We start from the raw sequence: 27,883 nt of genomic DNA on the forward strand, positions 1-27,883 counted from the left end.
CCCGCCAGCGGAGGGAGGCCACGAAGCCCCAAAGGTTGTTTTTTTTTTTGGACCTTCAGCCCTGGAAAGCCGAAGGTCGGGGGGGGGGGGGGGGCTTCCACAAAGTCGGGCCCGCCCCCCCTCTCCCCCGCGAAGACGCACCTTGGCCTCCCGCTAGCCCGACGCAGGCTGCCAGGCCCCAAGGTTTGGGTTTTGGGTTTTGTTTTATTTTGGGGTTTGAGATGGAGGCCTGCAAAGACGGAGGCAGGGGTGGCTGCATGGCCGGGAAGAGCCACTCCCCCCCCCCCCCCCCCCGCCGTGTCCTGAAGACCCTAAACAGCCGGCGAGGGCCCAGGCCTGCCACATGGGCCGGGCCTGGAGAGGCAAACGGCGGCCTAAGGCCGTGAAGGCCTAGGCAGGGCCACCGGGGAGCAGGGCCTTGGCTCCTTGCACCCCCTCCCCCCCCCCCCTTTCCCCCTCTTCAGAGAAGGGCCCTCCCTTCCCAGCCTCAGCTGCCTGGGCCTCTTTCTCTCCCCCAGGGATTGAAAAGAGGGGCTGCCTGCCTGGACTCTCAGGCAACAAATATAACACCTAACATTACTGTGGTGTAATAATACAGAACAATATAATCTCTAAAATCAGGACATTAAATAAAGACTAAAATGGGAACTCCAGAAAGGACACAACCAGGGCCAGCTAACACCTCCCAACAAAGGATTCCCCCAGGCAGGAAGAAATAATATAATCTCTAAAATCAGTACATTAAATAAAGAACAACACTCTGAAAATGGGAATTCCAGAAAGCAAACAACCAGGGCCAGCTAACACCTCCCAACAAGGATTCCTCCAGGCAGGAAGCAACCAGGCTTCCAAACAGCAAGGCTATTCAGTGCTGTTCAACCTAACCAAGCAACATAGTACACCCTCAGGGTTTCAAGCCATGAGGCTACTCCATCTCATTCAGCCTGCCCAAGAAAGGATGCCCCTATGTAGAAAGCAGTCAGTCTTTGAAACAGCAAGGCTATTCAGTGCAATTCAAATTGGCTAAAAAGCCATTTTCCTACAACGCAAGTACCCAGCTTTCCAAGCAGAAAACCTATTCCATTGTATTCCACCTCACCAAACAAGGATTCACATAAGCAGAAAACACCCAGACTTTAAGGCTGCAAGGCTATTCACTGCTATTCCACCTGGTCAACAAATGATTTCCCTTCAGCCACAGCAACGCATGGCCGGGCACAGCTAGTGATTACTAAAATTGACCTTAGCCACGGATATAGTAAGAATGTCACAATACTGCATACTAAGATATATTTTAATTGAGGATAAATAGGAATACGTAACCACAAAGAATCCTGTGGCACCTTTAAGAAAAATCTATTGTAGTGAAATAAATTAGTCCTAGAAAGTATTTGAGGATAAGGCTGACTTCTGTGCACTTAATTTTGCCAGGCACCATTAGGTGGCGCTGTAGCATTACCAACAATTGTGCAAGGCATTTTTAAAATGAATATTTGATGTAGCTTGGCAATATTCTTAAAAACAATCAAGGACTGAATGAAATGGCAACTGAATGAAATGGATTACCTGAAACTTGTACATGATAATGTTATTGTATTTTATGTTCATATGATTTGATTCTGTTGTACCCCACCTTGAGCCGTTAGGAGAGGCAGGTAACAAATAAAATGTATTATTATTATTATTACTACTACAACTACTACTACTACTATTCCTAGAGCATGGTTAGAGCAAGGAGCCCCTGTTGGTGCAGCGGGTTAAACCGCCGAGCTGCTGAACTTGCTGACCAAAAGGTCAGTGGTTCGAATACGGGGAGCGGGGTGAGCTCCTGCTGTTAGCCCCAGTTTCTGCCAAACTAGCAGTTCAAAAACATGCAAATGTGAGTAGATCAATAGGTACAGCTCTGGTGGAAAGGTAAAAGCGCTCCATGCAGTCACGCCAGCCCCATGATCTTGGAGGTGTCTACGGACTACGCTGGCTCTTTGGCTTAGAAATGGAGATGATCACCAACCCCCAGAGTTGGACACCACTAGACTTAACGTCAGGGAAAAACCTTTACCTTTACCTTTACCTTAGAGCATGGCATCTGTGAACAGTCCTTCCTAAAACTAATTCAAAATCTTAACTTCTGCATCTAACCATCTCAGATTTTTCAGGTTCCCTGACATAGAACTCATCTATGATATTTGCCATTACATGTAAATTGGCAAAAAACCTATGGTGTGCAATGAGAAATAAACTATTCCACCCTTTCCAATGTCAAAACAGGAAAAAAAAATCACCATACCTAATCTTCCAGAATGTTGAAGATCTCTGAACTATAGCCACTGATGTACTTTATGTATTTTAATAATACAATAGAGTCTCACTTATCCAACATAAACGGGCCCGGGAGAACATTGGATAAGTGAAGATGCTGGATAATAAGGAGGGATTAAGGCAAAGCCGATTAGATGTCAAATTACATTATGACTTTACAAATTAAGCACCAAAACATCATGTTTTACAACAAATCGACAGAAAAAGCAATTCAATACAGGGTAACGTTATGTAGTAATTACTGTATTTACAAATTTAGCACCAAAACATTGCAATGTATTGAAAACATTGACTACAAGAACTCTGACTACTAAAAAGCAGATTGCATTGGATAATACAGAACGCTTGATAAGAAAAGGTTGGATAAGTAAGAGACTACTATAGTTCTAGGGTGACAGTGTAACTTTGCAGTCCATTACAAGATCATTGTAAGAGGCATAATGCAAAAACCTCCCTACATACAATTCTGCCAACTGGCACTGGAGTGTGATCCCACAACCCATTAGTCCCTGGTGAAGATGTAAGGATCCCGTGCATGATCCAGGAACAATCCTGCACCCAAGAGCAAAGATGATCCACTGCCCTATGGGACCTGCACTGAATACCCTGGAAAGCCGGGAATCAACAGGTCTTCATGTTTCCACACTGCAAAACCGCAGAGGGAAGATGCCAGGCATCCTCCCCCACAACCAATGTTTGGCTACAGCATCATGCTTCTGTGCCATCAGCTGGGATTGTTGGCAGGGTCAGAAGGGGATGCCCGGGAGAAGAATGCTGTTGGAGGTTTATGTTCTGCCAACGATTCAACATCTCCTCAGCCAAGTATGTTTTTTATTTCTAAAAATTCAAAAACCACATTTAAATGTAAAAACTGGTCTTGCCAAAACTTCCCTACATTTATTCATCTGAACTTTGGCAGCTGCAAGTCTCTAACAAGGATCAAAATGGATTCAAATTACAAGAAAAGAGATGTTAGGAAGAACTTTATGACTGTAAAAGCTGTTCAACACTGCTCTCAGATGGGCTCAGAAGGCATTAGACTCGTGTTCTTTGGAATTTTAAAAGATTCAATGGCAATCTCAAAGGAAGATTATAGTTGTGTATCCATGCATAATACTGGGCCGGATTAGATGGGCCTTAAAATCTCTTTCAAGGCTATGATTCTAACTGTCACTACAATTTTTTTCATAAAGAAATTTAAAAAGCTTATTGGCAGCTCCCCAATAATTGTAATTATTTTTTCACAAATGTAAATGAATAACACAAAACACCTCAATACCAATTTCTCTACAAATTACTATGCTCAACCCACTCCCAAGAGATTAGTGTGTGCTAATAGCACCCAGCTCTGACAAACAGAAAAATGTATCGCTGTTTGTTGATTTACAATGATATGCAGCGAAAGCTACAAGTATTTAAATTTTTGAACTGAGGTTTTGATTTGGATCTGAGTCACAGTGGGGGACTCTTTTTCAAACTGTGTAATTTGCATGCAAACTGAACCAGTAGACGTTCTTAGTCTATCATAACTATACTAAGATATCTCCTATAAAGTTGCGAAAAAAGTAAACTTCCTTGGAGCATTTAGCATAAACCTGTGCTAAACCTGTGGTATAACAAAGAGACCACTATAGTATGTATTGTTCACACTTAACAGATTTTTTAAAAATGTACATGAATTACATTTATTTTGAAAAGTAGCAGGGGACTGCGGCCTTAGTTTTGTATATTATCGAGCTCTTCATAATATACATCATAATAATGTTGAGATTTGGAAATGAGGGGTAAAAGTTAAATCTTATTTAGGCAGCTGAAAGTTTTGATCTTCACTTGCTTCAATAATAATAATATTAACAACAACTACTACTACTACTACTTCTTTATTCTTATATCCCGTCCCATCTCCCCAATGGGACTCGGGGCAGCTTACATGGGGACCAAGCCCAGTAATGCAACAATAAAATACAACAACATAAGATACATTCAATTGCAATGAATTAATACATAAAAACATATAAAAGCATAAACTCAACAACAACCGATAACCAATAATCAATAGCCAGGCTCAATGGGTGTGTTCAAAAATTGGAAGCAAGGCAATAAATTATACATGTGGAATATATTGCAAGGTCACTAATAAAATGGGTCAGTAATAAAGTGCAGTGGCTGGGTATAGGTGGAGGTAAATATCTGTAAATTTATTTTATTTATGTATTAGAAGTGAACCGAGGGTACAATTGTAAATTGTGCATGTGGCAGGGCTCAGATTGCACTATAATAGGTGGTCTGTGGTTTGCTCTTCACACTCACATGTTGTGGACTTGACTTTGTGGCCCCATTTCTTAAAGTAGGTTCTGCATCTCGTGGTGCCAGAGCACAGTCTGTTCAGTGCCTTCCAAGTCACCCAGACTTCTGTGTGCTCAGGAGGGAGTCTCTCATCCGAGGTCAGCCACTGATTGAGGTTCTGGGTTTTAACCTGCCACTTTTGGACTCTCGCTTGCTTAGGCATTCCTGTGAGTATCTATGTAGATCTTAGAAAACTATTTCTTGATTTAAGGCATTGGCTTGCTAACTGATATTTGAACAGGGGATAGGCCAGAGATGTCACTGCTTTGGACCTTTCATTATTGGCTGCTACTTCCCAGCGGATGTCAGGTGGTATAATAACAGCTAAACAGTATAATTTCTCCAGTGGTGTGGGGTGTAAACATCCTGTGATAATGCTGCATGTCTCATTAAGAACCACATCCACTGTTTTAACATGGTGAGATGTGTTCCACACTGGGCTTGCATATTCAGCAACAGAGTAGCAAAGTGCAAGGGCAGATGTCTTCGATTGATGCTCGTGGGGCTCTTCAAGCTGAAATAGCACCTTATCAATAGAAATTGGTGTGCCTGATGTCCACCCATAGAACACTTTGGGGGAGAATCACACAGTGACTGCCCGTTTGCGAATGAAACACACACAAATATGGTCAGCAACCAGCCCTCTGTATAGCAGCACTGTTATGCTTTATCTCTGAATGATGAAGGAAGGCGAGAGGAAATGAAGCAAGGGAGGGAGGGGGAGGCAAGCCCATCCTGCTGTGGCTGCTGCCCAAGGCTGAGGCGGGGATTAGTCATATGCTGTCCTCCTGATGCTGCTGACGTGGTGCCAGGGACAAAATTCACATCCCTGAGGAAATGATGATAGGCAAAGCCGGACTGATTGGATGGTGGGGATCAGCGCTTCCCTGTGCTTGAGAGGAGCTGGCCAGAGAGAGAGGCGGGAGACAGGTTCAGGAGCAAAAATGAGTCTGATGCAAAGGTAGCGTGCTGCTTCTGAAGTGCCTTCTCCTGCCTGCTTTACCAGCCCTCTCTGTGTGAAAAGGCAGAGTTGCTTCAGCACGGCTCTTTTTCTGCCTCCTACTTAGCTCCTTTCAAAGCTGTCTCTTTCATGTGTGCATAGCTCTTCCTCAGCAAGAGAATTGCCCACAAAACTGCTCCTGGAGAAGATGGGCATGGCTAAGAGAGCCAGAGGGGGCAAGGCAGCAGCCTCCTTGTGCCTGGCAGGGGTCTTCTCCCTGGCTGTAGCCTCCTTCCCTTCAGGAGTGAATGGCCGAGAAGGCAGCACAGACTGGACTCAGGAAAAGGTGGGTCAAGCATCTTTCTTTGCCTCCTTCCTGGCTTGCTTTCTCCTCACTCTGAAATGGGTTCTTGTGGGGTAAGGGAAGGGATCTGCAAATAAACACAAATAGGGCAGGAAGACATACAGGGAAGGAAACTCGAGTGAGATGGGAAGAGGTGATATCATTCAATCATGGGTTGAAGGGAAAGAAGGAATGAAAGTAGCCTTTCTCCTTCCTTTATTAGCAAAGCAGAAGTCAACATGAGTGTGCATTTTTATGGTGATATGATGGTGCACGTGAAGACCCATATGCTTTCTACATTGCCACTTGATCTCTTATCAGTTGTGAAATGACTGCCCAGAAGGGATGTTGCGTTTTTAAAAATAGGTTATCTAGTTGGATTATGGTGCATATTGTTTTGTTTTAAAGTGATAAGGAAGGGTGATGTACAAATAAATGTCCCCCACTCATCCCAGTTCCCTCAGCACAAAGCGTCAGATTCCTGAGGAAGGAAAACAGGTAGTGCATGAAGAAAGGGCATGCAGGTCCATGATGCAATCATCTTGTTGAAGATAAGCAGATCTGGGTCTAGCCAATGCATGGATGGGAGGCCACTGAAAAGATCCCTCTCCCCTCTCCCCTGGAGATCCTTGAATTGCATGGTGGAAGAAGGTAGGCTACAGATTCAGAATGAAATGAAAATAAGTAGGGGAGGTTACAATAAAGACTTCAGGTTTACAGTGGATCCTTGGTATCTGCTGGGTTTGGTTCCAGGATAGCCCAACTCCTTCCATGGATACCAAAATCCATGGCTGTTCAAGTCCCATTAAATGGTGTAGTAAAGCAGTGCCCCTTTAAAATGGCAAAACAAGGTTTGCTTTGATGTATTTTTTAAACATGTTTTCAAGTCATGAATGGTTGAAACTTTGGATGCAGACTCCAAGAATAAAGTGGGTCAACTGTATGGATTTAGCATTTGCAATGAACTCCAAAAGGGTTCGGTGGGGCAAAAGGGTCCATATTATTCAGAGAGTAATGGCATGTGGGTTTAGGAAGAAGATGGACATTTAGTCATTCTGATTCAAAACTAGCAGCTCCTGTGTGTAACTCGTCTGACTTGGAAGATTGGAAGACCTCTGGTACAGCCTCCAGAGGGAGATGAAAAAGGACAATCCTGAACCTCAAGTGGAAATCTGTTTGCATAACATTAGATGTAACCCTTAAACGTGGACAAATTATTTGGTATTTTTCATCTACACTGGTGGTAGGTATCAAACAGCCCTTCAGATGTTGTTTCACTGCATATCCTAGCCAGCAGAGGCAGTGGGAAGGGATTCTAGTCCAGTGGTTCTCAACCTGTGGCATCCCAGATGTTTTGGACTTCAACTCCCAGAAATCCTAACAGCGGGTAAACTCGCTGGGATTTCTGGGAGTTGTAGGCCAAAGCACCTGGGGACCCACAGGTTGAGAACCACTGCTCTAGTCCAATAACATGCACATGGCCACATGATTCCTGCATGATCTCTGCTTTTTCTGTTTTCCATTACTTTACTAAGCATTACATTACTTTATAAGAAGTAGTTCCATCTATCAGGTAGAGAATTAAAATGGTCAATATGTGTTCAAATTCACCCATTCTGTCTGCAAACCTATGAAGTAACTTTAGCCACTGGCTATCCCTGTATCTCCCCCAGCATAATCTTTTCCACTTTATGAGGGTAAATGGGGAGAACAATGTACTTTGGCCTGCATTTATTAAAGGACTTATGGAATGAAAATTAAAATATTATGATTATTTGTCAAAATAGATGCTCTGCTGTGATACCCAGAAAAGTTTTCAGTGTGGCTCATGAAGCCTCAAATAAAATCTGTATGCAATAATGAGGATTTCTGGGAAAAAAGTTGCATTTTTGCTTTAGATTAGTGGTACAGGAGAAAGGTTGCAAAAAAAGGTATAAAATGTACAAAGTCTGCAGTGCAGATCTCAGTAAAGATAAGAATGCCATCTTAAGAGTCTCAAAATTCAAAATTGCACTTGATTATGTAACTAGCTGTAAATTAGCTGGAAGCAATGGGTTGTCAAATAGTCTCATTTTTATGTCAGGGTGACAATTGATGGAGCAGACACATTAGTCTTCACATCAGACTGTCAAGGGTGCTATGCTTTCCGAGGTAAAGTATCAGAAGCCAGGGCAATGTGGGAATGAAGCCGACTTTCTTCTCTCTCTGCCATCCCTTTTTCCCTTTGGAGCCCCTTGTCATTGAATAACTCATTTAAAAATTAGACTAAAGCCCAGAGAGGGTTGACAACGATAGCCCCAATGGCATTGAAGTCATCAACTGCCAAGGGCCAAGGTCTTCTGTAATACTCTACAGTGCATCAGATGCTGAATAAATTGGAAACAAGACTAGCTGTTTTATAAGAAACTTTTGAGATCTGTCCTGAGATTTTTTAACTTGAGCTATGAAGGCCTTGCTACTAATGGGCAACAGTTGTCAGCCAAGAGTGGGCTCATTAACTGCTTGAGCAAAGACTGCACTGTCCCATTAACACTCACTACAAAGTGTTGTGGGAAAGGTGTTGTACTGTAGACTGTGAGATCATAGAAAATATCTCATTACCGTATGACTATTGTAGTGTAGGATTATTTTCTTTGATATTATAAAGATAACGGAACTAAGAATCAAAGATATCAGGACTCCTGGGTCTAGTAAATCTCTTTGAATTCAATGAGTATTTTTAGCTAAATGATTTGTCTGGCCACCAAAATAGATTTCAAGAGGTATATTGTGTATTGTGTCAGAACCTCAAGTTCATTATTTCTCCTGTTGACATTCAATCCCCCTGCCCCAAGGTTTAGTTCATTCTGATTTGGACTGCTGCAAACTCCATATTTCCTTGTTGCAGAATAATTGCACAAATCTTAAAATAGACCTCTTTCCTTTTTGGAGGTAGAAGAAGGATTTCTACTGTACTACTGCAATGTCATTTTGAAATATATGGCCACTGTAGTCAACTTAACAATTGTACTACTCTAGATTTGTTATCCCATTCAGTAGAACATTTCATTTCTTAGTGTGAACATGCATTCTTTGTATAACACTGGCTGTGCCATTCTGTGTGAGTAGACAATGTTAAAGGTCACAGAGCTCATTTATGGGGTTTCCAGTTCAGAATCAAATATATTAAGATGGTTCGGTTTCAGGGATAAAACAGAAACAGCTAGCTCTTTGGGATATAATTAAGTGTTATCCATTAAATATCAGCCAAGATGACTTACAGCTTGTCATCACACATATCCAGAGCATACTCTCCTACTTGGAATATAGATGCCTGAGACTGGTTCCAAATCAAGGTGAAAGGAAAGTAAATTATTTCTTCTTGCTTACCTTGTTCTTGTCTGCCTTCAAGTCATTTTCCATGCATGGCAACTCTAAGGTGACCCTATTGTGGGGTTTTCTTTGCAAGATTTGTTCAGAAGGGGTTGCCTTTTCCTTCTCTTTAAATGGGACTGTCCCTGCCAAACTGGAATAGTTGTCTGTGTTGTATCCCAGAGCTACATCTTTCTGACCATAAGATACCACACCAACTGAATATATCAGCAAGCAGTTTATTGAAGAATATATATATAAAAGCTGCGCAATAAAAAGGATTAAAAAGTAAAGTCTCAAAAGGTTTCTTCAAAACATCAGCAATAGTCCATCACTTCCAAGGTACAGGAATAAATCACAAGGTAAAAGGTTGTAAAATCCAAAAACACAAGACAGACTAAATCCCAAAAGACAAGGCATGAATTTGGTAATCTGGAATCAGGAAAGAATACACTTGGATTCAAAGAGCAAAACTTGACATGACAGGAACCATGAATCAAAATCCATACAGGAAACTTAAGCATGAACAGGCATGACTGACTCGAAGCACCGACATTGACCCCAATGAAGTAGCAGGCTTTCCCCTTTGCTTTAATAAACCTCCTCCCCTGGGAAAAACAAATTTCATTTCACTTTCTCAGATGATAATTTATCTGCTCTTTTTTCTCAAAGAAGAATTGACCAACAAAGAAGCTTGGAATTTTCTCTCTGTTTACAAGACTCACCTCCTATCTGCCAGCTCTTGATCCTCTGCAGCTGCATCTGTATCTGAAGATTCTCCCTCAGAAAAGCAGCCTCTTTCAGGAATTTGGCCTTGAGGCTCCAGTCTCTGTTCTGCAGAAGCCTCTGGCTCCAAGGCAAACCTGTCAAGACCATCATCCCCATTACAATCAGACACAGGCCCAGAATCAGATATAGGCCCAGGCCCAGACCCAGAAACCTCATTGACATCAGGCACTAACTGTTATGGTTGAGCCTTATGGCTCCGATACTGGGAGACGTGGTCGTAAGACTCCTCGGGAGTCAGATACTCTCGAGGAGCGAGAAAGGAAGCGGCTGCGGGACTTATTTGCAGAACCATCTGACGAGGATTCCTTTGAGGGTTTTACTGAGAGAATGGAGGAAGAGATGGTTAGCTCAGAGGAGGATGACATGGAATGGACTCGTGTGAGGGAGGAGTTGGGTGCCACTGGCAATGATAGTATGGAAAGCGATTGGGGACCTTCAGGATTAGACCCGTGGACAAGCTGGAGGGATGGGACGGGATCCACAGCTGGGGATGCTGTGGGGCGTAGTCAAAGGTGTTTCAGTTCTGATGAGGAAAGTGATGAGGAAACGCCTGGAATTAGGGTAACAGCTGATAGTGATGAGGAGCTGTAAACTGGCATAAAATGGGGTTTGGAAGCAATGGCTAATTGCGTTGGGCAAGGTAATCTGGACGAACGCTTGGGCTCTGTGTGGGAAATTCCTGAAGACGGGTGTGATTCGTTTGCTGACTACGTAAGTTACCAAGGACACTGGGCATAGACGGCGGGAGGAACTGTGTGGGCTTTTGTTGTGCAACCTGTGCTTAATCTTAATAGCTTGGACCTCCGTCGTCTTCTTGACGGACGCCATCTGTTTATTCTGGACTGACTGACTGACTGACTGACTGACTGACTACGGCCTCGGACTCTCCTTCCTGTGATTATCGTTGGACCTGGTGAACTACAAACGTCTGTACCTGCCTTACGACCTTCGGACCGGATTGGAACTTTGCTGACCGCTTCTGCCCTTGAATGCTGCGTTTGTATCTGGAAATTGCTTGCTGTGTGGAGGAGTAACCTCTTAGTTACTCAAACATAGCTTTTGGCAGCAGAGAAGCATCTGCTGCCAGTTTTTTGTATTCCTTTGAACCTTTTGTTCACCAGCTTTTGTTTGTTTTAGTCCCAGGCTGAAGTAAGCTTTTTTGGTTTAACCCGGATTAAACTCCGGTTTAATCCGGTTTATCTTTTGAACGTTTTCCTTGTGTCTTTTTACTTTTAAGGCCAATGTTTGCCTAGCCCTTGTCTTTTACGGGCATTTTTGGTTCTGTAACTCCAATAAACTTTGTTATATCTTATCTTGTGGCGTTCTGTCCTTGACACTAACACAGGTAACACAGGCTGAACTACAACAGGCGGCAGCAGGGGTGTGTGTGTTGGGTATCAGAGCACAAGAAGATGTAAGGAGATGGAGAAAGCAGTTCTGTAAAACAGTAGTGGACACATGCATATTGCCACAAAAGGGGGAATGTATCATTGAAAGGGCACCCAAGAGTCTACAAATCTTAATCAATTTTTTAAAGTCATTTTTATTAAATGTGTTTATACATTAAAAAAAGAGTGAGAACAATAGTGGGTATAGGAAAGAGCGTGGAAAACAAAGAAAAGGGTAATGAGAGAGAAGGGGAGGTAAAAAGAAAGAAAAAAGAAAAGAAAAAAAAACAAAAGGAAAAAATAGTTAAAATATTTAGTTGTACTTCCCGTCTTTTCTTCTGGGTAGCAAAATTTATTATTATATCATAATGTTTATATCCTCTCCGTCTTTATGTCTTTGTAAAAAAAATCTTATTGTTTAATAAAGTTTGTCCATAACATTCAGTCTCTTTCTTTCTTTCTTTCTTTCTTTCTTTCTTTCTTTCTTTCTTTCTTTTTTTTTTCTTTCTTTCTTTCTTTCTTTCTTTCTTTCTTTCTTTCTTTCTTTCTTTCTTTGGTTTACCATTGCGTGTCTCCAGATAATAAGTTAGATCTGAATCAATTTTGAGTAATTTAATGTATACACAGTGGTATAATTTTAAAAATAATTGCTGTATGTTGGAGCCACCCTAAAATTGCAAATCTGTTCAACTATATATGAATGTGGCTATTCCACTGAGAGTTGCACTGAAAGCATGTTGAGCTGGAGCCTCTTTAATTTTAGTGGAGAGAAAATTTAGCCAACACAGGGCTGAATAATTTAAATTAAGGATGGGGAAAGTACAGCTCATGGTCTGCATGCCACTTCAACCACATTTCTATATTCTTAACATACACACACACCTGAAAACACCCCCAAGTTTACTAGGACACCCTAATTGAAATTTGTGTGATTTCTTTCTCCTTCCAAATCACACCAAAAATACACAAAATCACCTAAGAACATGCTGGCTTTGCCTCTGTAATGCCCCCGTCACCCTTCAAAGTTAGTGGAGATTGGCCAGAACTAAAATTAGAAGTGGCATCAAATCATTTGTTGTTCCAAAAAACCACGTCCATACCGCCCACTAAGGTTGCAGCAACCCACTCTAGATTTCTCCAAATATATTAAACATCTCGTCATCGTGGGAGTACTGTGGCAAATTACCCGTGTCCCTCCTTCATCAGCTGTCTGAATGTTCCCTGAATAAGGGCAACTTCAAGTTCCCTGCTCTCCCTTTTTAATGGTTCTTTCTTTTTTGTCCAAATTTGTTCTGGCCACCTTCAAACAGAGGCTTGACCTCTGACAGCCTTTCAAAGTAGAACTGTCTTTTGTCAAGTTGAACGAAGTGCCACACTATATGGGGCAAAGCCAACCATGGGAAAAAAAATAGGAAAGAAAGCCTGCCTGCCTGCCTATTTTTACAGACTTGTCTTTCTAAAGTAAACATTGGTTATGCTTCCTGGAACTCCAGGGAACTATAAAATGCTGCATTGCTTCCTTCATTGTTTCTGTTTGTAAAACCCGCAGCTGGTCAAACTGTGTATGCATGTATATATGCATGCAACAAATTGAAGCAAATGTGTCAAGCAGAGGCTGCTGGAGGGACAGGGTACAGGGAGACACGAGAAGACAGACACACAGAAAAAAGCAGCATACAAATAAATGAAAAATATCATTAAGCTATCCTGCTGTTCTCAAGCATGGCGGAACACATTAGAAATAAATGTGGAAGAGGTGCTTTTGCAATAGCTTCTTTCTTTCTAGTGCTGATTTGTCTTCTGAAGATTCTGGGACTGTAACCTTTCATATTAATGATCGGTAGAATTGTGGGTGGGCAGAGTTACAAAGTTATGTGAAAGTACAGCCATGGGACCACAGATTGGTGAATCAGCATAGCTGCACAAATGCAGAGAGATATGATAGTAAGAATGCTCCTCCCTATTGGTACTAGTGCAACCATCATGGGATAGCAACTGTGTGATAATATCCTCAGTCTCACAATTCCTTTGACTACTGATCCAGACAAACACAGATACACCCTTGAATTCAGTTCTGTATTAGAAATACTGTGCTTTATATCCAAAGAACATGCTTACTCCAACAGTAGCCTGATATGGTATTATTATTTTATGGCATCCATGTTCTATTTTCTCAGGATGGTGATGCTCTTTCTAAGCCTTTTATTTATTTCATTGCTAGACTTGTTTACTTATTTACTTTTATTTTGGACAGTTTTTTCTTTAGCTACATGCGTTTTAGTTTTAATTTGATTCAGAGGGCTGTGCTGGGTTTACAGCATTTTTTTTGGCATCCTACCCAAGTATACTTTCCACTTCAAGAAAAATATGATTTAGACAAGCAGGCTAAAAATGAAGTTTCTAAAGTATGCCATTTTCTTCCATTATTAATCTCTTCCAGTGCTCTTGCTAATACAAAGGCAGATGAAGGTTGTTCTTAAATACAGTTAACCTCCATATTCATGGGAAATATATTTCTGGATATGTGAAACAGGTGGTGATAGAAGATGCTATTAAAATTAATGACTTCTGGTCCACGAATACCATAGAACCATACTGGAAGACCAAGAAAATGCCTAGAGAGGCTATATTTTATTGAATATGGATAAATAAAAAGACAAATACTGATTTTACAGGTACAAGGGTCATACTGTGTGTGAAGGGTATCCTTCATTATTTAGACCTATATAATCTAGTCATCTCAATTAGAATAAACTCATTGAAGTAACTGGATTCTGCATGATGTTAACAATTGGATAATTTGTGACAGCCAAACAACTTACAGTAGCTTATTGTTATGATCTCGCCTTTGATCCCACCCACAGTATTCCCACCGACCAACCATTTTAAATGTGACACGCATCGAACAAGTCGCTTTGCACACAGATGTCAATCGAATGTGGCAGAATGACCTGCATCCAATTCTGATCGAGAGGTACCCAGGATCACCAGGAAGTTATGCAGTGCGCCAGGTGAGGCAAAACAAATTGAAAATGTGTCTGTACTGATATTTGGGGTCTTCCTTCTCTGTCTCTTTCCCATTTTTTTCTCAGCAACTGTCTTCTGAACTGATTCATGCACACACACGGGTTCTTGGTGAGTTCTTCTACACTGAGGAATGTCATCTCCATCAGACTTCAAACATGACACATGTCTACATCCATAACGTTTTAAAGACCCTTCCATGGAATGAGTCATTGGAGACCCTTCTCTTTTATGACAGAATCAAACATACTAACACTTTAATTGTATTATGTATGTCATAGTGTTGGGTATTAAGATGCAAGCTGATTCCCTGCTGTCTCTGAGAGTGAAACTAGCTCTAATGTTTTCCAGTTACAGGATGGTAGATTTTGATTGAATATTAGAAGAAACTTCTTCACAGTGAGAGTTGTTCAACAACAGAACCAGTTTCTTAGAGGAGTGGTAGGGTCTCTTTCTTTGGATATCTTCAAAAAGAGGCTGGACATCAACCAGTTGAGGATGCTCTACTTGAAGTTCCTGCATTGAACCAACATAAGGGACTAGAAGTAACTACCTTGCTCTGGAATCATAAAGCCATGCTGATATCTTCACTTTCAAAGGACCCCTCCCTCCTCCCCCCCCCCCAAAAAAGAGAGAGAGAGTGGCACAAATGCTTCAGTTCTCTGCTGGAATTGTATCATAGTGGATCCAATACTTACAATGTTAGCTTTCCAGAACTTTTTGATCAACTGAGACAATGATGACATCTGCCATCCTCTTTTCTGGACCCCCCCCCCCCACACACACACATGCACACACTGAATTTGCACTCTGTAGAAACTCATAGTCAGAAAATAAGTAGATTTTAATAGCTGGTATCCTTTGGGTGCACTATATGATGGATTAACTTCACTTGTATAAGTGGATACTGCAGCCATGAAGGAACTGTGGCACTGGAAAAAGAAACTTCTTGTGTTGTAAACATTGGAAATGTTCAATAAAAACGTTTAGATGGATGGATAGATAGATAGATAGATAGATAGATAGATAGATAGATAGATAGATGATAGATAGATAGTTTGTCTTTGTTCTATGTTGAAAGACATTGAATGTTTGCCTATATGTGTAATGTGATCCGCCCTGAGTCCCCTTCGGGGTGAGAAGGGCGGAATATAAATGCTGTAAATAAATAAATAAAATAATAGATAGATCGATAGATAAATAGATAGATCAGACTGATTGAAACACTGCATGACCCCCCCCCCCCCACCCCCCAAAGAAAGTAAACCCATAACTCTCAGTACTTTGGCTGCTATCTAACTACCCAACAAAAGTTTATTAAATGGAGCTGGGAGTACATCCTGATCAGTAATGCCTTAACAAAAGCCACTAAGAGTTGATGGATTACATGAGAAAAAATGGCATTTTCAAGGTTCAAAATATAGCCATAAAAATAGGACACTTTCTTACTCATCATGCAAAATCTTGACAGTTTGGAAAGGCGATAAAGCCATGCTGAGCCCACTTAGTACAACAGGAATGGAAGGATAGGTACATTTACTCTAGAGTTAATGAAGCATTAAAAGAGACAGACTGTTTCACAAAGCTTCAGTTGCACTTAGAGATTCACTAGCAGATTGCCTAAGGAAAGAGGTGAACAGTGACATCTCAGGTGCAGCAATCATTGGGCATGTTCTGACAAGCATCTTTACTGCCATGAGAAAAAGAACCTAATCTGAAACTTGATGGACAGATTAAGCCATTTGTTGTTTGGTTCAAGGTAAATTGATAAGCTGTTACTAAAATGTCTCCTGAACATGAGAATTTTGATGCTAGAATCTCCTTTTGACCCATTTAGTATTAAAAAAAAACTAACTTGAATGTGTATGTCTGGAATCAGTCCCTATGAAAAACAGTCAATCAATTATACTGAGTTGTCATTTTTCTCATAGATTAGTGTTTCTTTTCTATATGGTTGTTACATTCACAGTCCTTAAAACCTAAAAGGAGATTGCCTATTCAATAGGAATTAATATCTATAATCTGACTCTCCTAGCTTCAAAGATTTTGCTGCACCAGACACTTCCTCTAGTCCTCTGATGGAGTGTGACTTTTCTGTGGTTTCAATTCTAGGAATTCACAGAGGGGCAAACTGGCAGGTCTTTCTCCATTGCCACACTTAGTTATGTCTAATTTCATGCTCATGAGCCCTGGAGGCTGGTGCTCCATTTCCCCCAATTCGATTACATAGAAGAGACCATTTGTATCCGTCTTCGGAAAAAATTACTAGCCTTTACACACACCCCATTAATTTCTACAGAGGTTTTCTTATGGACAAGTATCAGCATGTTTTATAAGGCCCTAAGAGACCTTGAACTAATGACATTATAGTGTACCACAGAGATAATTTCTGAATCAAAGGAAGCGCATTGCCAAGGAACCATCCAGAGGTCTGCCCTTGGTGGGAGGCAATTAAATGTCATTAAGTGATAACAGCTGAGGCCCTGAACCCGGTGACCTTTTCTTAAATATTCTTTAGCTACCCAACTGGATTTGCAAACAGATTCAAAGCTCTCCTCCTCCAGAAAAAAAGTGAATTAAGAACCTGAAGAAAATATGTGGGGGAAATCACAGTATGTATGAGCATATCCCCAACACACATGAGCTCTTCCCTAGGACTGGTCTTTAGCCTCATCCACACACAAGATGTGTTCCCAATTGACTTACCTCCCACTTCCCCAGATCTTTGAAGAATTACTTTTTGAAACTATATCCATCTTTTCTGGTTGGGAGATTGTGAGAATAATAATCCAAAACAGTCATGCTTCCAGCTAATGGGACAGAACTTCCTAAATGCATCAACACCTTTAAAAAGCCACACTCTCATTCAGCTCTTAAATAAATATTAATGATATTGTTAATGCCAAATAAAAATAGTAGTTAATTGAATAATATGAATGATATTAATGAAATGAATTAAGCCAATTACATATTTAATAAAGTGTAATATTGATAAAAGAATTTCATACAGGTGCACCGTCTTGGTCAATAATCTCCCTCATTAGTAAAGATGCATTAATAATAATAATAATAATAATAATAATAATAATAATAATAATAATAATAACAACTTAATTTTTATACCCCGCCCCATCTCCCCGAAGGGACTCAGGGCGGCTTACATGGGGCCTTGCCTGATAAAACAATAAAATATCAAAACACAGCAATAAAACAGTTATCCAATGAAAACATCAATTACAGTAAAAACAATAGTTAAAATCAACATAAAACATACAATATTAAAACAGGAGACTAATTCATAAAATCCAGAACAGAATGTGCCGGTAGAAATGGACAATAAAGTGCAAAATAGCATTGGCAACATCTCGAAATGGGGGCTATTATAAAATGGGCAGATGGATCAGTCCAACATCAAATTAGGTATCAAAGGCCTTTTGGAAGAGCCAGGTTTTTAAGCTCCTACGAAAGGAGAGGAGGGTAGGGGCCTGCCTGATTTCTCTAGGAAGAGAGTTCCAAAGCCGGGGGGGCCACGACGGAGAAGGCCCTCTCTCTCATCCCCACCAACCGCGACTGCGAGGGTGGTGGGAGTGAGAGAAGGGCCTCCCCCGACGAGCGAAGAGAACGTGCAGGTTCGTAGGGGGAGATGCGGTCTCTAAGGTAGGTGGGTCCCAAACCATTTAGGGCTTTGTAGGTGATAACCTGCACCTTGAATTGGACCCGGAAAGTAAATGGCAGCCAGTGAAGCTCCTTAAACAGAGGCGTTGAACGCGCCCTGTAATTCGCTCCGGTTAGAAGCCTGGCTGCCGAACGCTGTACTAGTTGTAACTTCCGGGCCGTCTTCAAAGGCAGCCCCACGTAGAGCGCATTGCAATAGTCCAGTCTAGAGGTAAGTAAGGCATGGACCACCATGGTCAGATCAGACTTCTCGAGGTATGGTCGCAGCTGGCGCACAAGTTTTAATTGTGCAAAGGCCCTCCCGGCCACGGCCAACACCTGAGCCTCAAGCGTCAGCCCCGAATCCAGGAGGACCCCCAAGCTGCGGACCTGCGCCTTCAGGGGGAGTGCGACCCCGTCAAGCACAGGTTGCCACCCAATACCTCGATCAGACGTACGAACAGAGAAGGGCAGATATAATTGTTCTTGTATTTATTTTATATCGTCTTTTCCCCAATTTAGGATTCAAACTGGCTTATAACAAATTTTATAAAACATATTTTTAAAAATCCACAGGACATAAAAGTTTAAAAAAGGTTAACAAACAAACAATTAAAACATATACAAACAGATTTTACCCTGTACAGCTTCCAAATTCTGGATTTTTTCCTTTTAGAATTGCGACTAATCCCTACTTGAGATATTAAGATATATCTTTTAAATTGGCTGTATAAATTGTTGTTAAGTATTTTACACATTGCTTTTAGCATTTTACTTGGGGCCTAAATCTAATTGCCAGTCCCAGATAGACTTTGCATTCAACAATTGATTCAATTGGATGCAGACCTATGTTTTTTATGACATGATGATGTTGCTGTTGCTTCTACTGTATACTGTATTGTATGGTTTCAAAGTGTAATACAGAAATTCCTTAAACAGATTGGATGTTATTTTTCTAGTGTTTAACTTTTTGATTTTTTCCAGTGTCAAAATTTCAGTTAGGCTCTTTTCAGGAAGTTCTCTAGTTCTTGCAAAATTGGTTGGGAAATGGGTAGCTGGTCTTCTTCCTCTGGCTGATGTATGTCTACATTTCAGCATATCAAGCACCGCTTGCAAGGCCTGAAGGCTGGCTGGGTTGTCGAAGAGGACACGTTTCAGAGCCACACTCCCTATGGCTACCGCACCTTTTCAAACATAATCAGCACCCACAATCCTTCCGCCAAACGCCATTTGGTGCTTGCTTGCCACCATGATTCAAAATATTTCCCACCGCAATTGAATGGCGAAGTCTTTGTGGGAGCCACTGATTCAGCCGTTCCTTGTGCCATGCTGCTAGAATTGGCCCGTGCCCTGGACACGCAGCTTCATTCACTGAAGGTACTTGGTTCAAGTTGTCTCCTCTCTCATTGTTCTTTCTGAATTAGGTATAACCCTCAGTTTGTGGCCTCATGTTCTACCTCCTTCTTTCCTTCCACAGCAGGCCAACCTGAGTACCAGGGCAGATCTCTCCTTGAAGCTCATTTTCTTTGATGGTGAAGAAGCCTTTGTTCGCTGGACCCCTTCTGATTCACTCTATGGCTCACGATCCTTGGCCCAGAAAATGGCAGCTACCCCACATCCACCAGGGGCCACAAATACAAATGAGATCCAGGGCATTGTAAGTAATAACTTTGTGATGCCTGAAGGAAGATGGAGAATTGAAGGCATGGATCTAGATATCAGCTCAGGGAAGTCTCTTGCCTGGTTTGTTATTGGCAAAGCTGTAAATGCTTTGCGCTACTACAGAAAACTAGTGGCTTCTAAGCCTATCTACACTGGGCTTTGGTCCCAAAAGGAGCTATCTGGGGTGCTGAATCCTAACTCGTGCTTACTTATAGTTATTATCATGAGTCTAGGTGGCCTGTTTTGAGCATCATATGTTAAAAGCTTATGGTGCTAATAGAGGGGAAGCCATGATACTATTTTTAAAGAGTAGCATGCCATAATTTACTATAATGAACAAAACAATTCTGGTAAAAGTAGGATGCACTGAATATATTTATGACACTAAGAAAGACAATTCACACAATTTGTTTGGGTTTGTGAACATGTTAGATAGTCATGTCATTATATCTTTATGTATATGTGCCTTCAAGTTGCATGTCAACTTACTGTGACCCCATGCATTTAATAAGATTTTCACGGGTATGGAATATTCAGAGGTGGTTTTGCATCCTCCTTCATCCGAAATATGCCTTATAGGTACTTTTTGATGGCCTCCCATCCAAGCACTGACTAGGACAGATCTTGCTTGGGTGCAAATATGAGACGGGATCTGGTGACTTTAGGATATTTAGCATAGAGCTCTTAAAGTTATGTTGTTAACAGTGCTGTCTCTTTACCAATTTCTTGTAGGACCTTTTTGTGTTACTGGATTTAATTGGCGCTTGGAACCCGATTTTTCCCATTTACTTCATCAACACGGCTCGGTGGTTTGCCCGACTTGAGGCAATTGGTAAGGCCAGTTCTACAAAACATAAACTATTTGAGAAATCAATTTGCTAGTTTCACATAGTACAGACTCTGACTTCTTGTAGTTGTGAATGTAAGGATTACTCTTAAATAAAACACTCTCGGCATTTCATTTCACATCTCTAAGCATGCCACCCCCTATTATCTCCTTAGGTGGAAAAATCTTAAAGAAACTTCTGTCTGAATATAACATTAAATCTTAATATATTCTTTAGGCAGATTATAATAGTTCTTTATTTTCCCACTATATCAGAGTTTTGAAATAAATACCTATAAAACTATTACTTGAACATTGAGATGCCAAGAAGGAGCCAAGTAAATTCAACATTGAACACAATTCAAACATTACATTAAATTCAACATTTTAACACAAACCAGTATCATATTATAGCAACTGGGACTCCACTTATAAGACCACTTCAGTATGTGAAATTGTGAGGAAAACCTATTTCATCATAACAATTGTGATTTAATCAAATTCTGGACTGTTCAAACATTATTTTGGGGTTATTTTTAAACCCACTGCAGAACGACACCTTCATGATTTGGGTTTGCTGAGAAATTACCCTGCTGAAAGACACTATTTCCGAAGTGACTTGAGAAGACATCCTGTTGAAGATGACCATGCTCCATTTCTAAGAAGAGGTAAAATATTTAAATTACCCCCCTCCATTGGCACAAAAAAGTTATATGGTGCTTATATTGCAATGTGTACCAAGTTGGGAACAAAGGTAACTCAACCACACATGTTGCTTTGTGACATAGGAATGGGAATCATACAACCAGATGCGAAATTGTGATATCAGCAACTCAAATTAATATATCTGAAGATGATGACTGCTGGGAATTGAAATGCAACAGCATCCAGAAAATCAATGAGTCTCATCTCTGATTTACATCTGAACAAAATCCATGCTTGGAAACAACTTAAGACATATTAGTCAGTGGAGGTTGTATGTGCACTAAGGCACATATTTAGGGCCATTTTATATGACTGTCTTGATTTTGTAGCAATCTTTCTTTGGATAGATTACAAGGCTAAAACTACAAATCAACAGGTTTTTGCTCATATGCCAGTTGGATAGGCAGCCAACAAACTGGTAGAGATTGATTGCTCCTCTTACCGTCTAAGAATGATTGCAGTATTCATGAAGCTTCATTTTGTTTGTTCAACCCAAAGCAATCCATGTGGAAAGTAGGTTGAGTAGGCTCCACATCCCAAAGAGTTGGAAAACAAGCCATCCACATAGACCACCATTGTTGTGGATTGCTCTTCGGATTCTGAGGATGAAGGAGGGCAGGTGAATGAAGAAGCAGCCCTTGGAGATTTGGGGCTAAGTGGTGAGGAAAAATAAGAAGGAGAAGAGGTGGCAAACAAATCCCTACGTTTCGGGAACGTTGAAGGGAGAAAGAAATCAGAAGGAAATCAGCTAGGTTAGTAAAGAAAACACCAAGCAATCAGACGGTGCCCTAGAGACAGCTGTGCTGGGAGGCTCAGGGCTATAAATTAGCAGCAAAGTCAGGGGTCCAGTGCTGGCTGTAACTGACCTACTTCAGGGGAGTTCCCTGTTTGAAGCACCATGTCTCTGTTCCAGCATCGGATCTTGCTGAAGGCTCTATTGATGTTTGTTTTTGCAACCTGTAAGCCTGTTTATCAAAGACTCTAATTTCTGTCTGATGTGAAGACTTCTATTTTACGTTTGCTTGAAGACTGTGCATTACCATCAGGATTGTACTTTCTGTTTCATTTATTGCATTATCTTTATTTTGGCTGAAGTAAAGACTTTTTATTTACTTTCATTTGTGTCTAACACTGTTTCTGGCATAAAACTGGACAACCATAAAGTGGAACTATAGAAGAAAATGGCAGCCACAAGATATAATGTTCAGCTGGCCAACATCAGACTTCCACAGCTGAAGACTTAACATGCCATTTATCTATAAAAATGGCCATGATGTCTGGGGTGGTGGTGATGGTTCTGGGAATGGCATCCAAAAACATATATGCAGAACTTATAAAATTACACACATGTACACTGAAATACCATAAGCTCCATAAGTTTAATCAATTTATCTTTTGTTCTGTCTCCACATTAGGAGTTCCTGTTCTCCACTTGATACCGTCTCCTTTCCCAAGAGTGTGGCATACTATGCAGGACACAGAAGAACACCTTGACAAGCCCACTGTTGACAATCTCAACAAAATTCTGCAAGTGTTTGTGCTGGAATATCTCCACCTGTGATAGCAAGTTTTAGCACCCACTTACCTGATCCTCTGTTTTGAAATGCTACCACCAGTACCTCCTTGCATATTTCTAAAAATATACTTTTGGATGCTATAGGAATACATATAGATAAGAATACAGGATCCTGCTTTATATCAAGTCATATCTTTTGTTCATTTCCTGCACTACTATTCCCACAAACTGGCAGCTCCTTTCCAGTTTCAAATTTGAGCCCTGGGTCTTCTATGTGCAGAACAAATGCTCAGCCAATGTGCAAGAAAGAGAAGTTAGTCCCTTGAGCTTTAATATAGATGGTTGTAAATTTCCTCTTCTGATGGCAACCAAGGAGAGATGTAAACCCCATATAGCAAACTGAAATGAAAGCAAGTACATTTATATTCAACTCTTTAGTAAAAAGAAAAATCAATTTAGTAAGAAGAAAATCTAAAACACAGTAAACTATCTTTAATTACAGAAGCAGTCCATTAGCAAGTCTACATTCAATTATCAGTCCCAACAAGTATAGACCCACTGAATCAACAGGAGCTTAGTGAGTCAATATTTGTGTAAATTCCCTTGATTCAATGGATTACTGTACTGAGGACTGTCAATCAGGTTTAGTTTTAGTTTGGGTAAGCTAAAATCTTGGATTTCACTATCATACACTATGATATTCAATATTTCATAATGGTGACCTCAAGTTCTAAAGAACTCAGTGCCATTTCCTTAAAAATCCAGGGATGAAAATGTTGAACATTTTTGGTGTTACAACATCACTGGTGAAGACAGGTGCTTTAGAGAAACCCACCCTTGTGGTTCATTTCCTGTAATATTCTGTTATCTGTTTGAGTCCCAACAGTCTGCAGTTCCAAAGGACATTTCCGTTGCCTGTGACACAGCAAGATAGCAAAAATGAAATAAATTCTTTATCAGGTCTCAAAAGTGAACAAAGTCAAAAAATTGTAAGCTCCAAATTAAATCATAATGCTTATAACGTTAAAGCTCCCTGGTTTAAAATAATATCTGCTGAGATGACATCTCAGCTAATAATGCAATCACTTTAGGAAATTTTGCAACAGTGCATTGTAAACTTAAAGGTGAATCACAGACAGGCGAATCCATCAACTTCATATCAGAGAATATATGAACTCGCTCTGACTTTTAAAACACACACATTTTAAGGCTGTTTTTCTGTACCCTTTAACATACATACCCTATATTCATGCAATATTGTCTTGCTAATTTCATACAATCTCAGAAGCTTGCACTAAGGAATGGCTTGCATGCCATAGCTACAAGATGAGTGGACAATCTGTGACCATACAAATGTTTTATGGACTGCAGCTCCTATATGATGGTAAGGGTTGATGGGAAGTTGCAGTTCAATATTTGAAGGTTCACATAACACCCACATTTGCCATGTATGTCCTTTTAGATGTTTATATCACTGGTTTTTATAGTATGTGACATGTGTACACAGCAGAGGTGGGTCTTTAATATAATCTTTAATATGCTCTCAGATAGGAGGGTAGTTTTTTGGGGGCAAATGTTTTGATATTAGGACATCAATTGTGTACTGCCATGCTTTGTCTTCTTGATTGGCATTAACTTCCTATATTTTAGATAGATGATATTAGATTTGCAAGACTGGCTATTCTAGACCACAGAGTTCCTTTAGCTCAAGCAATGCTAAGATTACTCAGAAAGCTATTGGTTCATCTAGTCCAGAACTGATTCTAACAGCATCTGTTCTCAATTACTCCTGATAGAAATGTCTTCATAACATTACCCTGAGAGGTCAAAATTGAACAGGTACACGTAACCTGGCAGTGAACTATAACTCTCCAGCAGATTTGTAACTGAATTTGAGTAGCTCCAACTTCAAATTGAAGGCTGTTGGCTACACCACTCAGTACATTCCAATACAAAACAAATTTACTGCCAGTTCAAATGTAAATAGCATAGTTAACTGAGTAAATTCCAAATATTTGTAGCAAAAGCGTTTACCAAACCCCTTAAAATGGAATGACAAGTGAATGCAGTCTGCATCAACACATTCTGTATCCACAGATTCAACCATCTACACCTTTAAAATATTATAAAAGAAACAAGCCAAAGAACAAACCTTGATTTTTGTCATTTTATATAAAGGATATTTTATTATGCCTTTGTATGTAATGGGAACTGAGTATCTATATATTTTGGTACTCATGCAGGGTCCTAGAACCCAACCCTAGCAGATACCAAGAGCCCACTGTACTCAATTTTGTTCCTCTCTAAATTGAATGAAAATACACTAATCGTACAATATAAAGATGAAAGTGATATCTAAAAGGTAATAAAGAAGGCATATAAGGAGAAATTTGCTTTACTTTTTGTGTGTGTCAAATACAGTAGAGTCTCACTTATCCAACATTCGCTTATCCAACGTTCTGGATTATCCAATGCAGTCTGCCTCCTGCCTGGATCCACAACTATTTCTCTAGGCAGCAAGGACTGAACTTTTTACGGATTTAATTTTGACAATGTTGTTACTGTAAGTTCATTTTATGCAATTCTATCTTTATTTGTAGTCCATTTGTTAGTAGGCAATGTTTTTGTAGTCAGTGTTTTCAATACATTGTGATGTTTTGGTGCTAAATTCATAAATACAGTAATGTCTACATAACATTACTGTGTATTGAACTGCTTTTTATGTCGATTTGTTGTAAAATATGATGTTTTGGTGATTAATTTATAAAATCATAACATAATATGATGTTTAATAGGCTTTTCCTTAATCCATCCTTATAATCCAACATTATCGCTTATCCAATGTTCTGCCGGCCCGTTTATATTGGATAAATGAGACTCTACTCCAAATGCAATACATCAGAAAGGGAACAACACATTATGAAGAACCATTTAGAATATAGAAACTCTTCTGCATCAGGATAGATTTAAGTATAATAGCAGGAATGTGCAAAATATCACATTTTGGATGAGTTGTTAGAGACAAGCAAAAAGGCTGTGCAGTAAGATGATACTGTACAGATTTTCTTTTCTTGAAATTATTACAGCAGAGTCTCACTTATCCAACATTCGCTTATACAACATTCTGGATTATCCAACGCAATCTGCCTTTTAGTAGTCAATGTATTTGTAGTCAATCATTTCAATACAATGTGATGTTTTGGTGCTAAATTCATAAATACAGTAATTACTACATAACATTGCTGTGTATTGAACTGCTTTTTCTGTCAAACTTATTGCAAAACATGATGTTTTGGTGCTTAATTTGTAAAATCATAATGTCATTTGATGTTTAATAGGCTTTTCCTTAATCCCGCCTTATTATCCAACATTATCGCTTATACAACGTTCTGCCGGCTCATTTATGTTGGATAAGTGAGACACTACTGTACTACAATGCATAATTACCAAACAAAATAAATGTTTATAAGACAAAAATAATATCTACAGTTATTTATCATCATCATAAATTTGGTTCTTAAATCCCATTCATTACTAAATTATGAAAATGCAGCTACCTGGTTTTAATCTTTCAAAGCCGAGTATCATTCTGTGTGTTTAGAATCATAGAATAGTAGAGTTGGAAGAGACCTCATAGGCCATCCAGTCCAACCCCCTGCCAAGACGCAGGAAATCGCATTCAAAGCACCCCCGACAGATGGCCATCCAGCTTCTGCTTAAAAGCCTCCAAAGAAGGAGCCTCCACCACAAGGCAGGTTTCAGAGCATTGTTTTTAAAATGGAACAGCTGACATTAGCTAGGCAGGTATCTTGTGTCCTTCACTGTACAATAAAACCAAGACTTGTTCCTGGAACCCATTTCTCCTTGAATTTAATGTCCTTTTATACTTCTTGGAAGAACTGAGTTGGCTTAATAGAATACACGTTTTGACATTAAAGTTCTCTACAATGGATAGATTACGAGGAAATGAAAGAAATGCACGTATATTGCATTTTAGGTTTTATTCTGTCCAATATTCCAACTACTACCACCCTTCTCCTCTCAAAGTAATTGCTCACCAAACTCCTCTAACTGAGGGGGAAGAGATACTGCACTGAGTTTTTGATAGTCTAAGAAAGGAGCCATATTGCTGAAGGATCAAGGAGAGCTTACATCAGTAATTGCTCCAACTACCTGCTGGCGACAGCACACCGCATCCCATTACTACTGAACTAAGATGTCCTATCCTGGAAACAGATGGACAACCACAACCTCTATTAGTCATACATTGAATGGTAGATCTGCCCAATAAGGCTGTGCAGAAATTAGAATTGGGCCTGAATCCTGTTTCATCTGTTTCTTTCGTAGTTTTGTCGAGTTCCGTCCATTCGGGTGGCACGGAGCGGTACAACCCCCTCCCAAATGAAAGAAGCACTGAAATGAAAAAAGGGGGAACGGTAGCCAATTGGTCAGCTCATTTTCGGCGTTTGCTTTAGGCCCTGGCTGGCAGGATCTACAGCCAAGCGCCAAGCACTCGATGCTCAGAGGCCCGGCAGGCAGGGCCTAGAGTCTAGCATTGAGCGCTCGATTATAGGCTCTGAGAGCTGGGCCTACGAGCTGAGTGCTCAGTGCTCGTAAGCCCTGCCTGCTGGGCCTACAAGCGTCTAATGTTTGGCTGTAGGACCGGCAAGCAGGGCTTACAGCTGAGCACCGGGCCCTGGCGCTTTGCCACCCAAGGTCCGAAAAATCTGTTTTTTACAGACCATAGACAGAAAAGCTCATTTGTATAGCTCATTTCCGTAAGTGGCGGATGGAAACAGAAATGGGGCCATACGAACGGTACAAATAGAAACAGTGATGTCATACAAATGCACACCAATAGTAGAAATGTGTGCATATCTGCCCATGTAGGAAAGATTCTGAAATTCCTCCCCATAGCCGTTTTTCTTGATTGAGACCTTTTTGAAGCATAATGGGAAGAGTTTGTAAATTGCAGCTTTGGATCTGTGAATATAATAAGCAAGGCAACCCAGCTCCAAGC

The 27,883-nt window shown here is 40.4% G+C and overlaps 1 protein-coding gene and 1 long non-coding RNA gene across 2 annotated transcripts; both read left to right on the top strand.

Annotated features, from left to right (window-relative positions):
* Window positions 1-5,422: 5,422 nt before the first annotated feature.
* On the top strand, window positions 5,423-26,716 carry qpct (glutaminyl-peptide cyclotransferase). Its single transcript, XM_003215962.4, has 8 exons — window positions 5,423-5,626; window positions 5,768-5,951; window positions 14,341-14,487; window positions 19,250-19,531; window positions 19,632-19,811; window positions 20,549-20,648; window positions 21,194-21,310; window positions 22,763-26,716. The coding sequence occupies exons 1-8, from the start codon at window positions 5,532-5,534 to the stop codon at window positions 22,906-22,908; spliced, it is 1,251 nt and encodes a 416-aa protein (XP_003216010.3). The 5' UTR covers window positions 5,423-5,531; the 3' UTR covers window positions 22,909-26,716.
* LOC134297368 (uncharacterized) lies at window positions 10,270-11,400 on the top strand. Its single transcript, XR_010004082.1, has 2 exons — window positions 10,270-10,799; window positions 10,883-11,400. It is a non-coding gene; the product is annotated as an uncharacterized LOC134297368 (long non-coding RNA).
* Window positions 26,717-27,883: the final 1,167 nt, after the last annotated feature.

The sequence above is a fragment of the Anolis carolinensis genome, chromosome 1, assembly GCF_035594765.1.
Source record: "Anolis carolinensis isolate JA03-04 chromosome 1, rAnoCar3.1.pri, whole genome shotgun sequence".
NCBI lineage: Eukaryota > Metazoa > Chordata > Lepidosauria > Squamata > Dactyloidae > Anolis > Anolis carolinensis.

Excerpts from the sequence above, each read along its gene's own strand:
- qpct (XM_003215962.4), top strand. The coding sequence starts at position 5,532 with ATGGTGGGGATCAGCGCTTCCCTGTGCTTGAGAGGAGCTGGCCAGAGA. Across the intron at positions 20,649-21,193 it reads TGCCCGACTTGAGGCAATTG|AACGACACCTTCATGATTTG; the intron begins GTAAGGCCAGTT and ends AACCCACTGCAG. Across the intron at positions 21,311-22,762 it reads TGCTCCATTTCTAAGAAGAG|GAGTTCCTGTTCTCCACTTG; the intron begins GTAAAATATTTA and ends TCTCCACATTAG.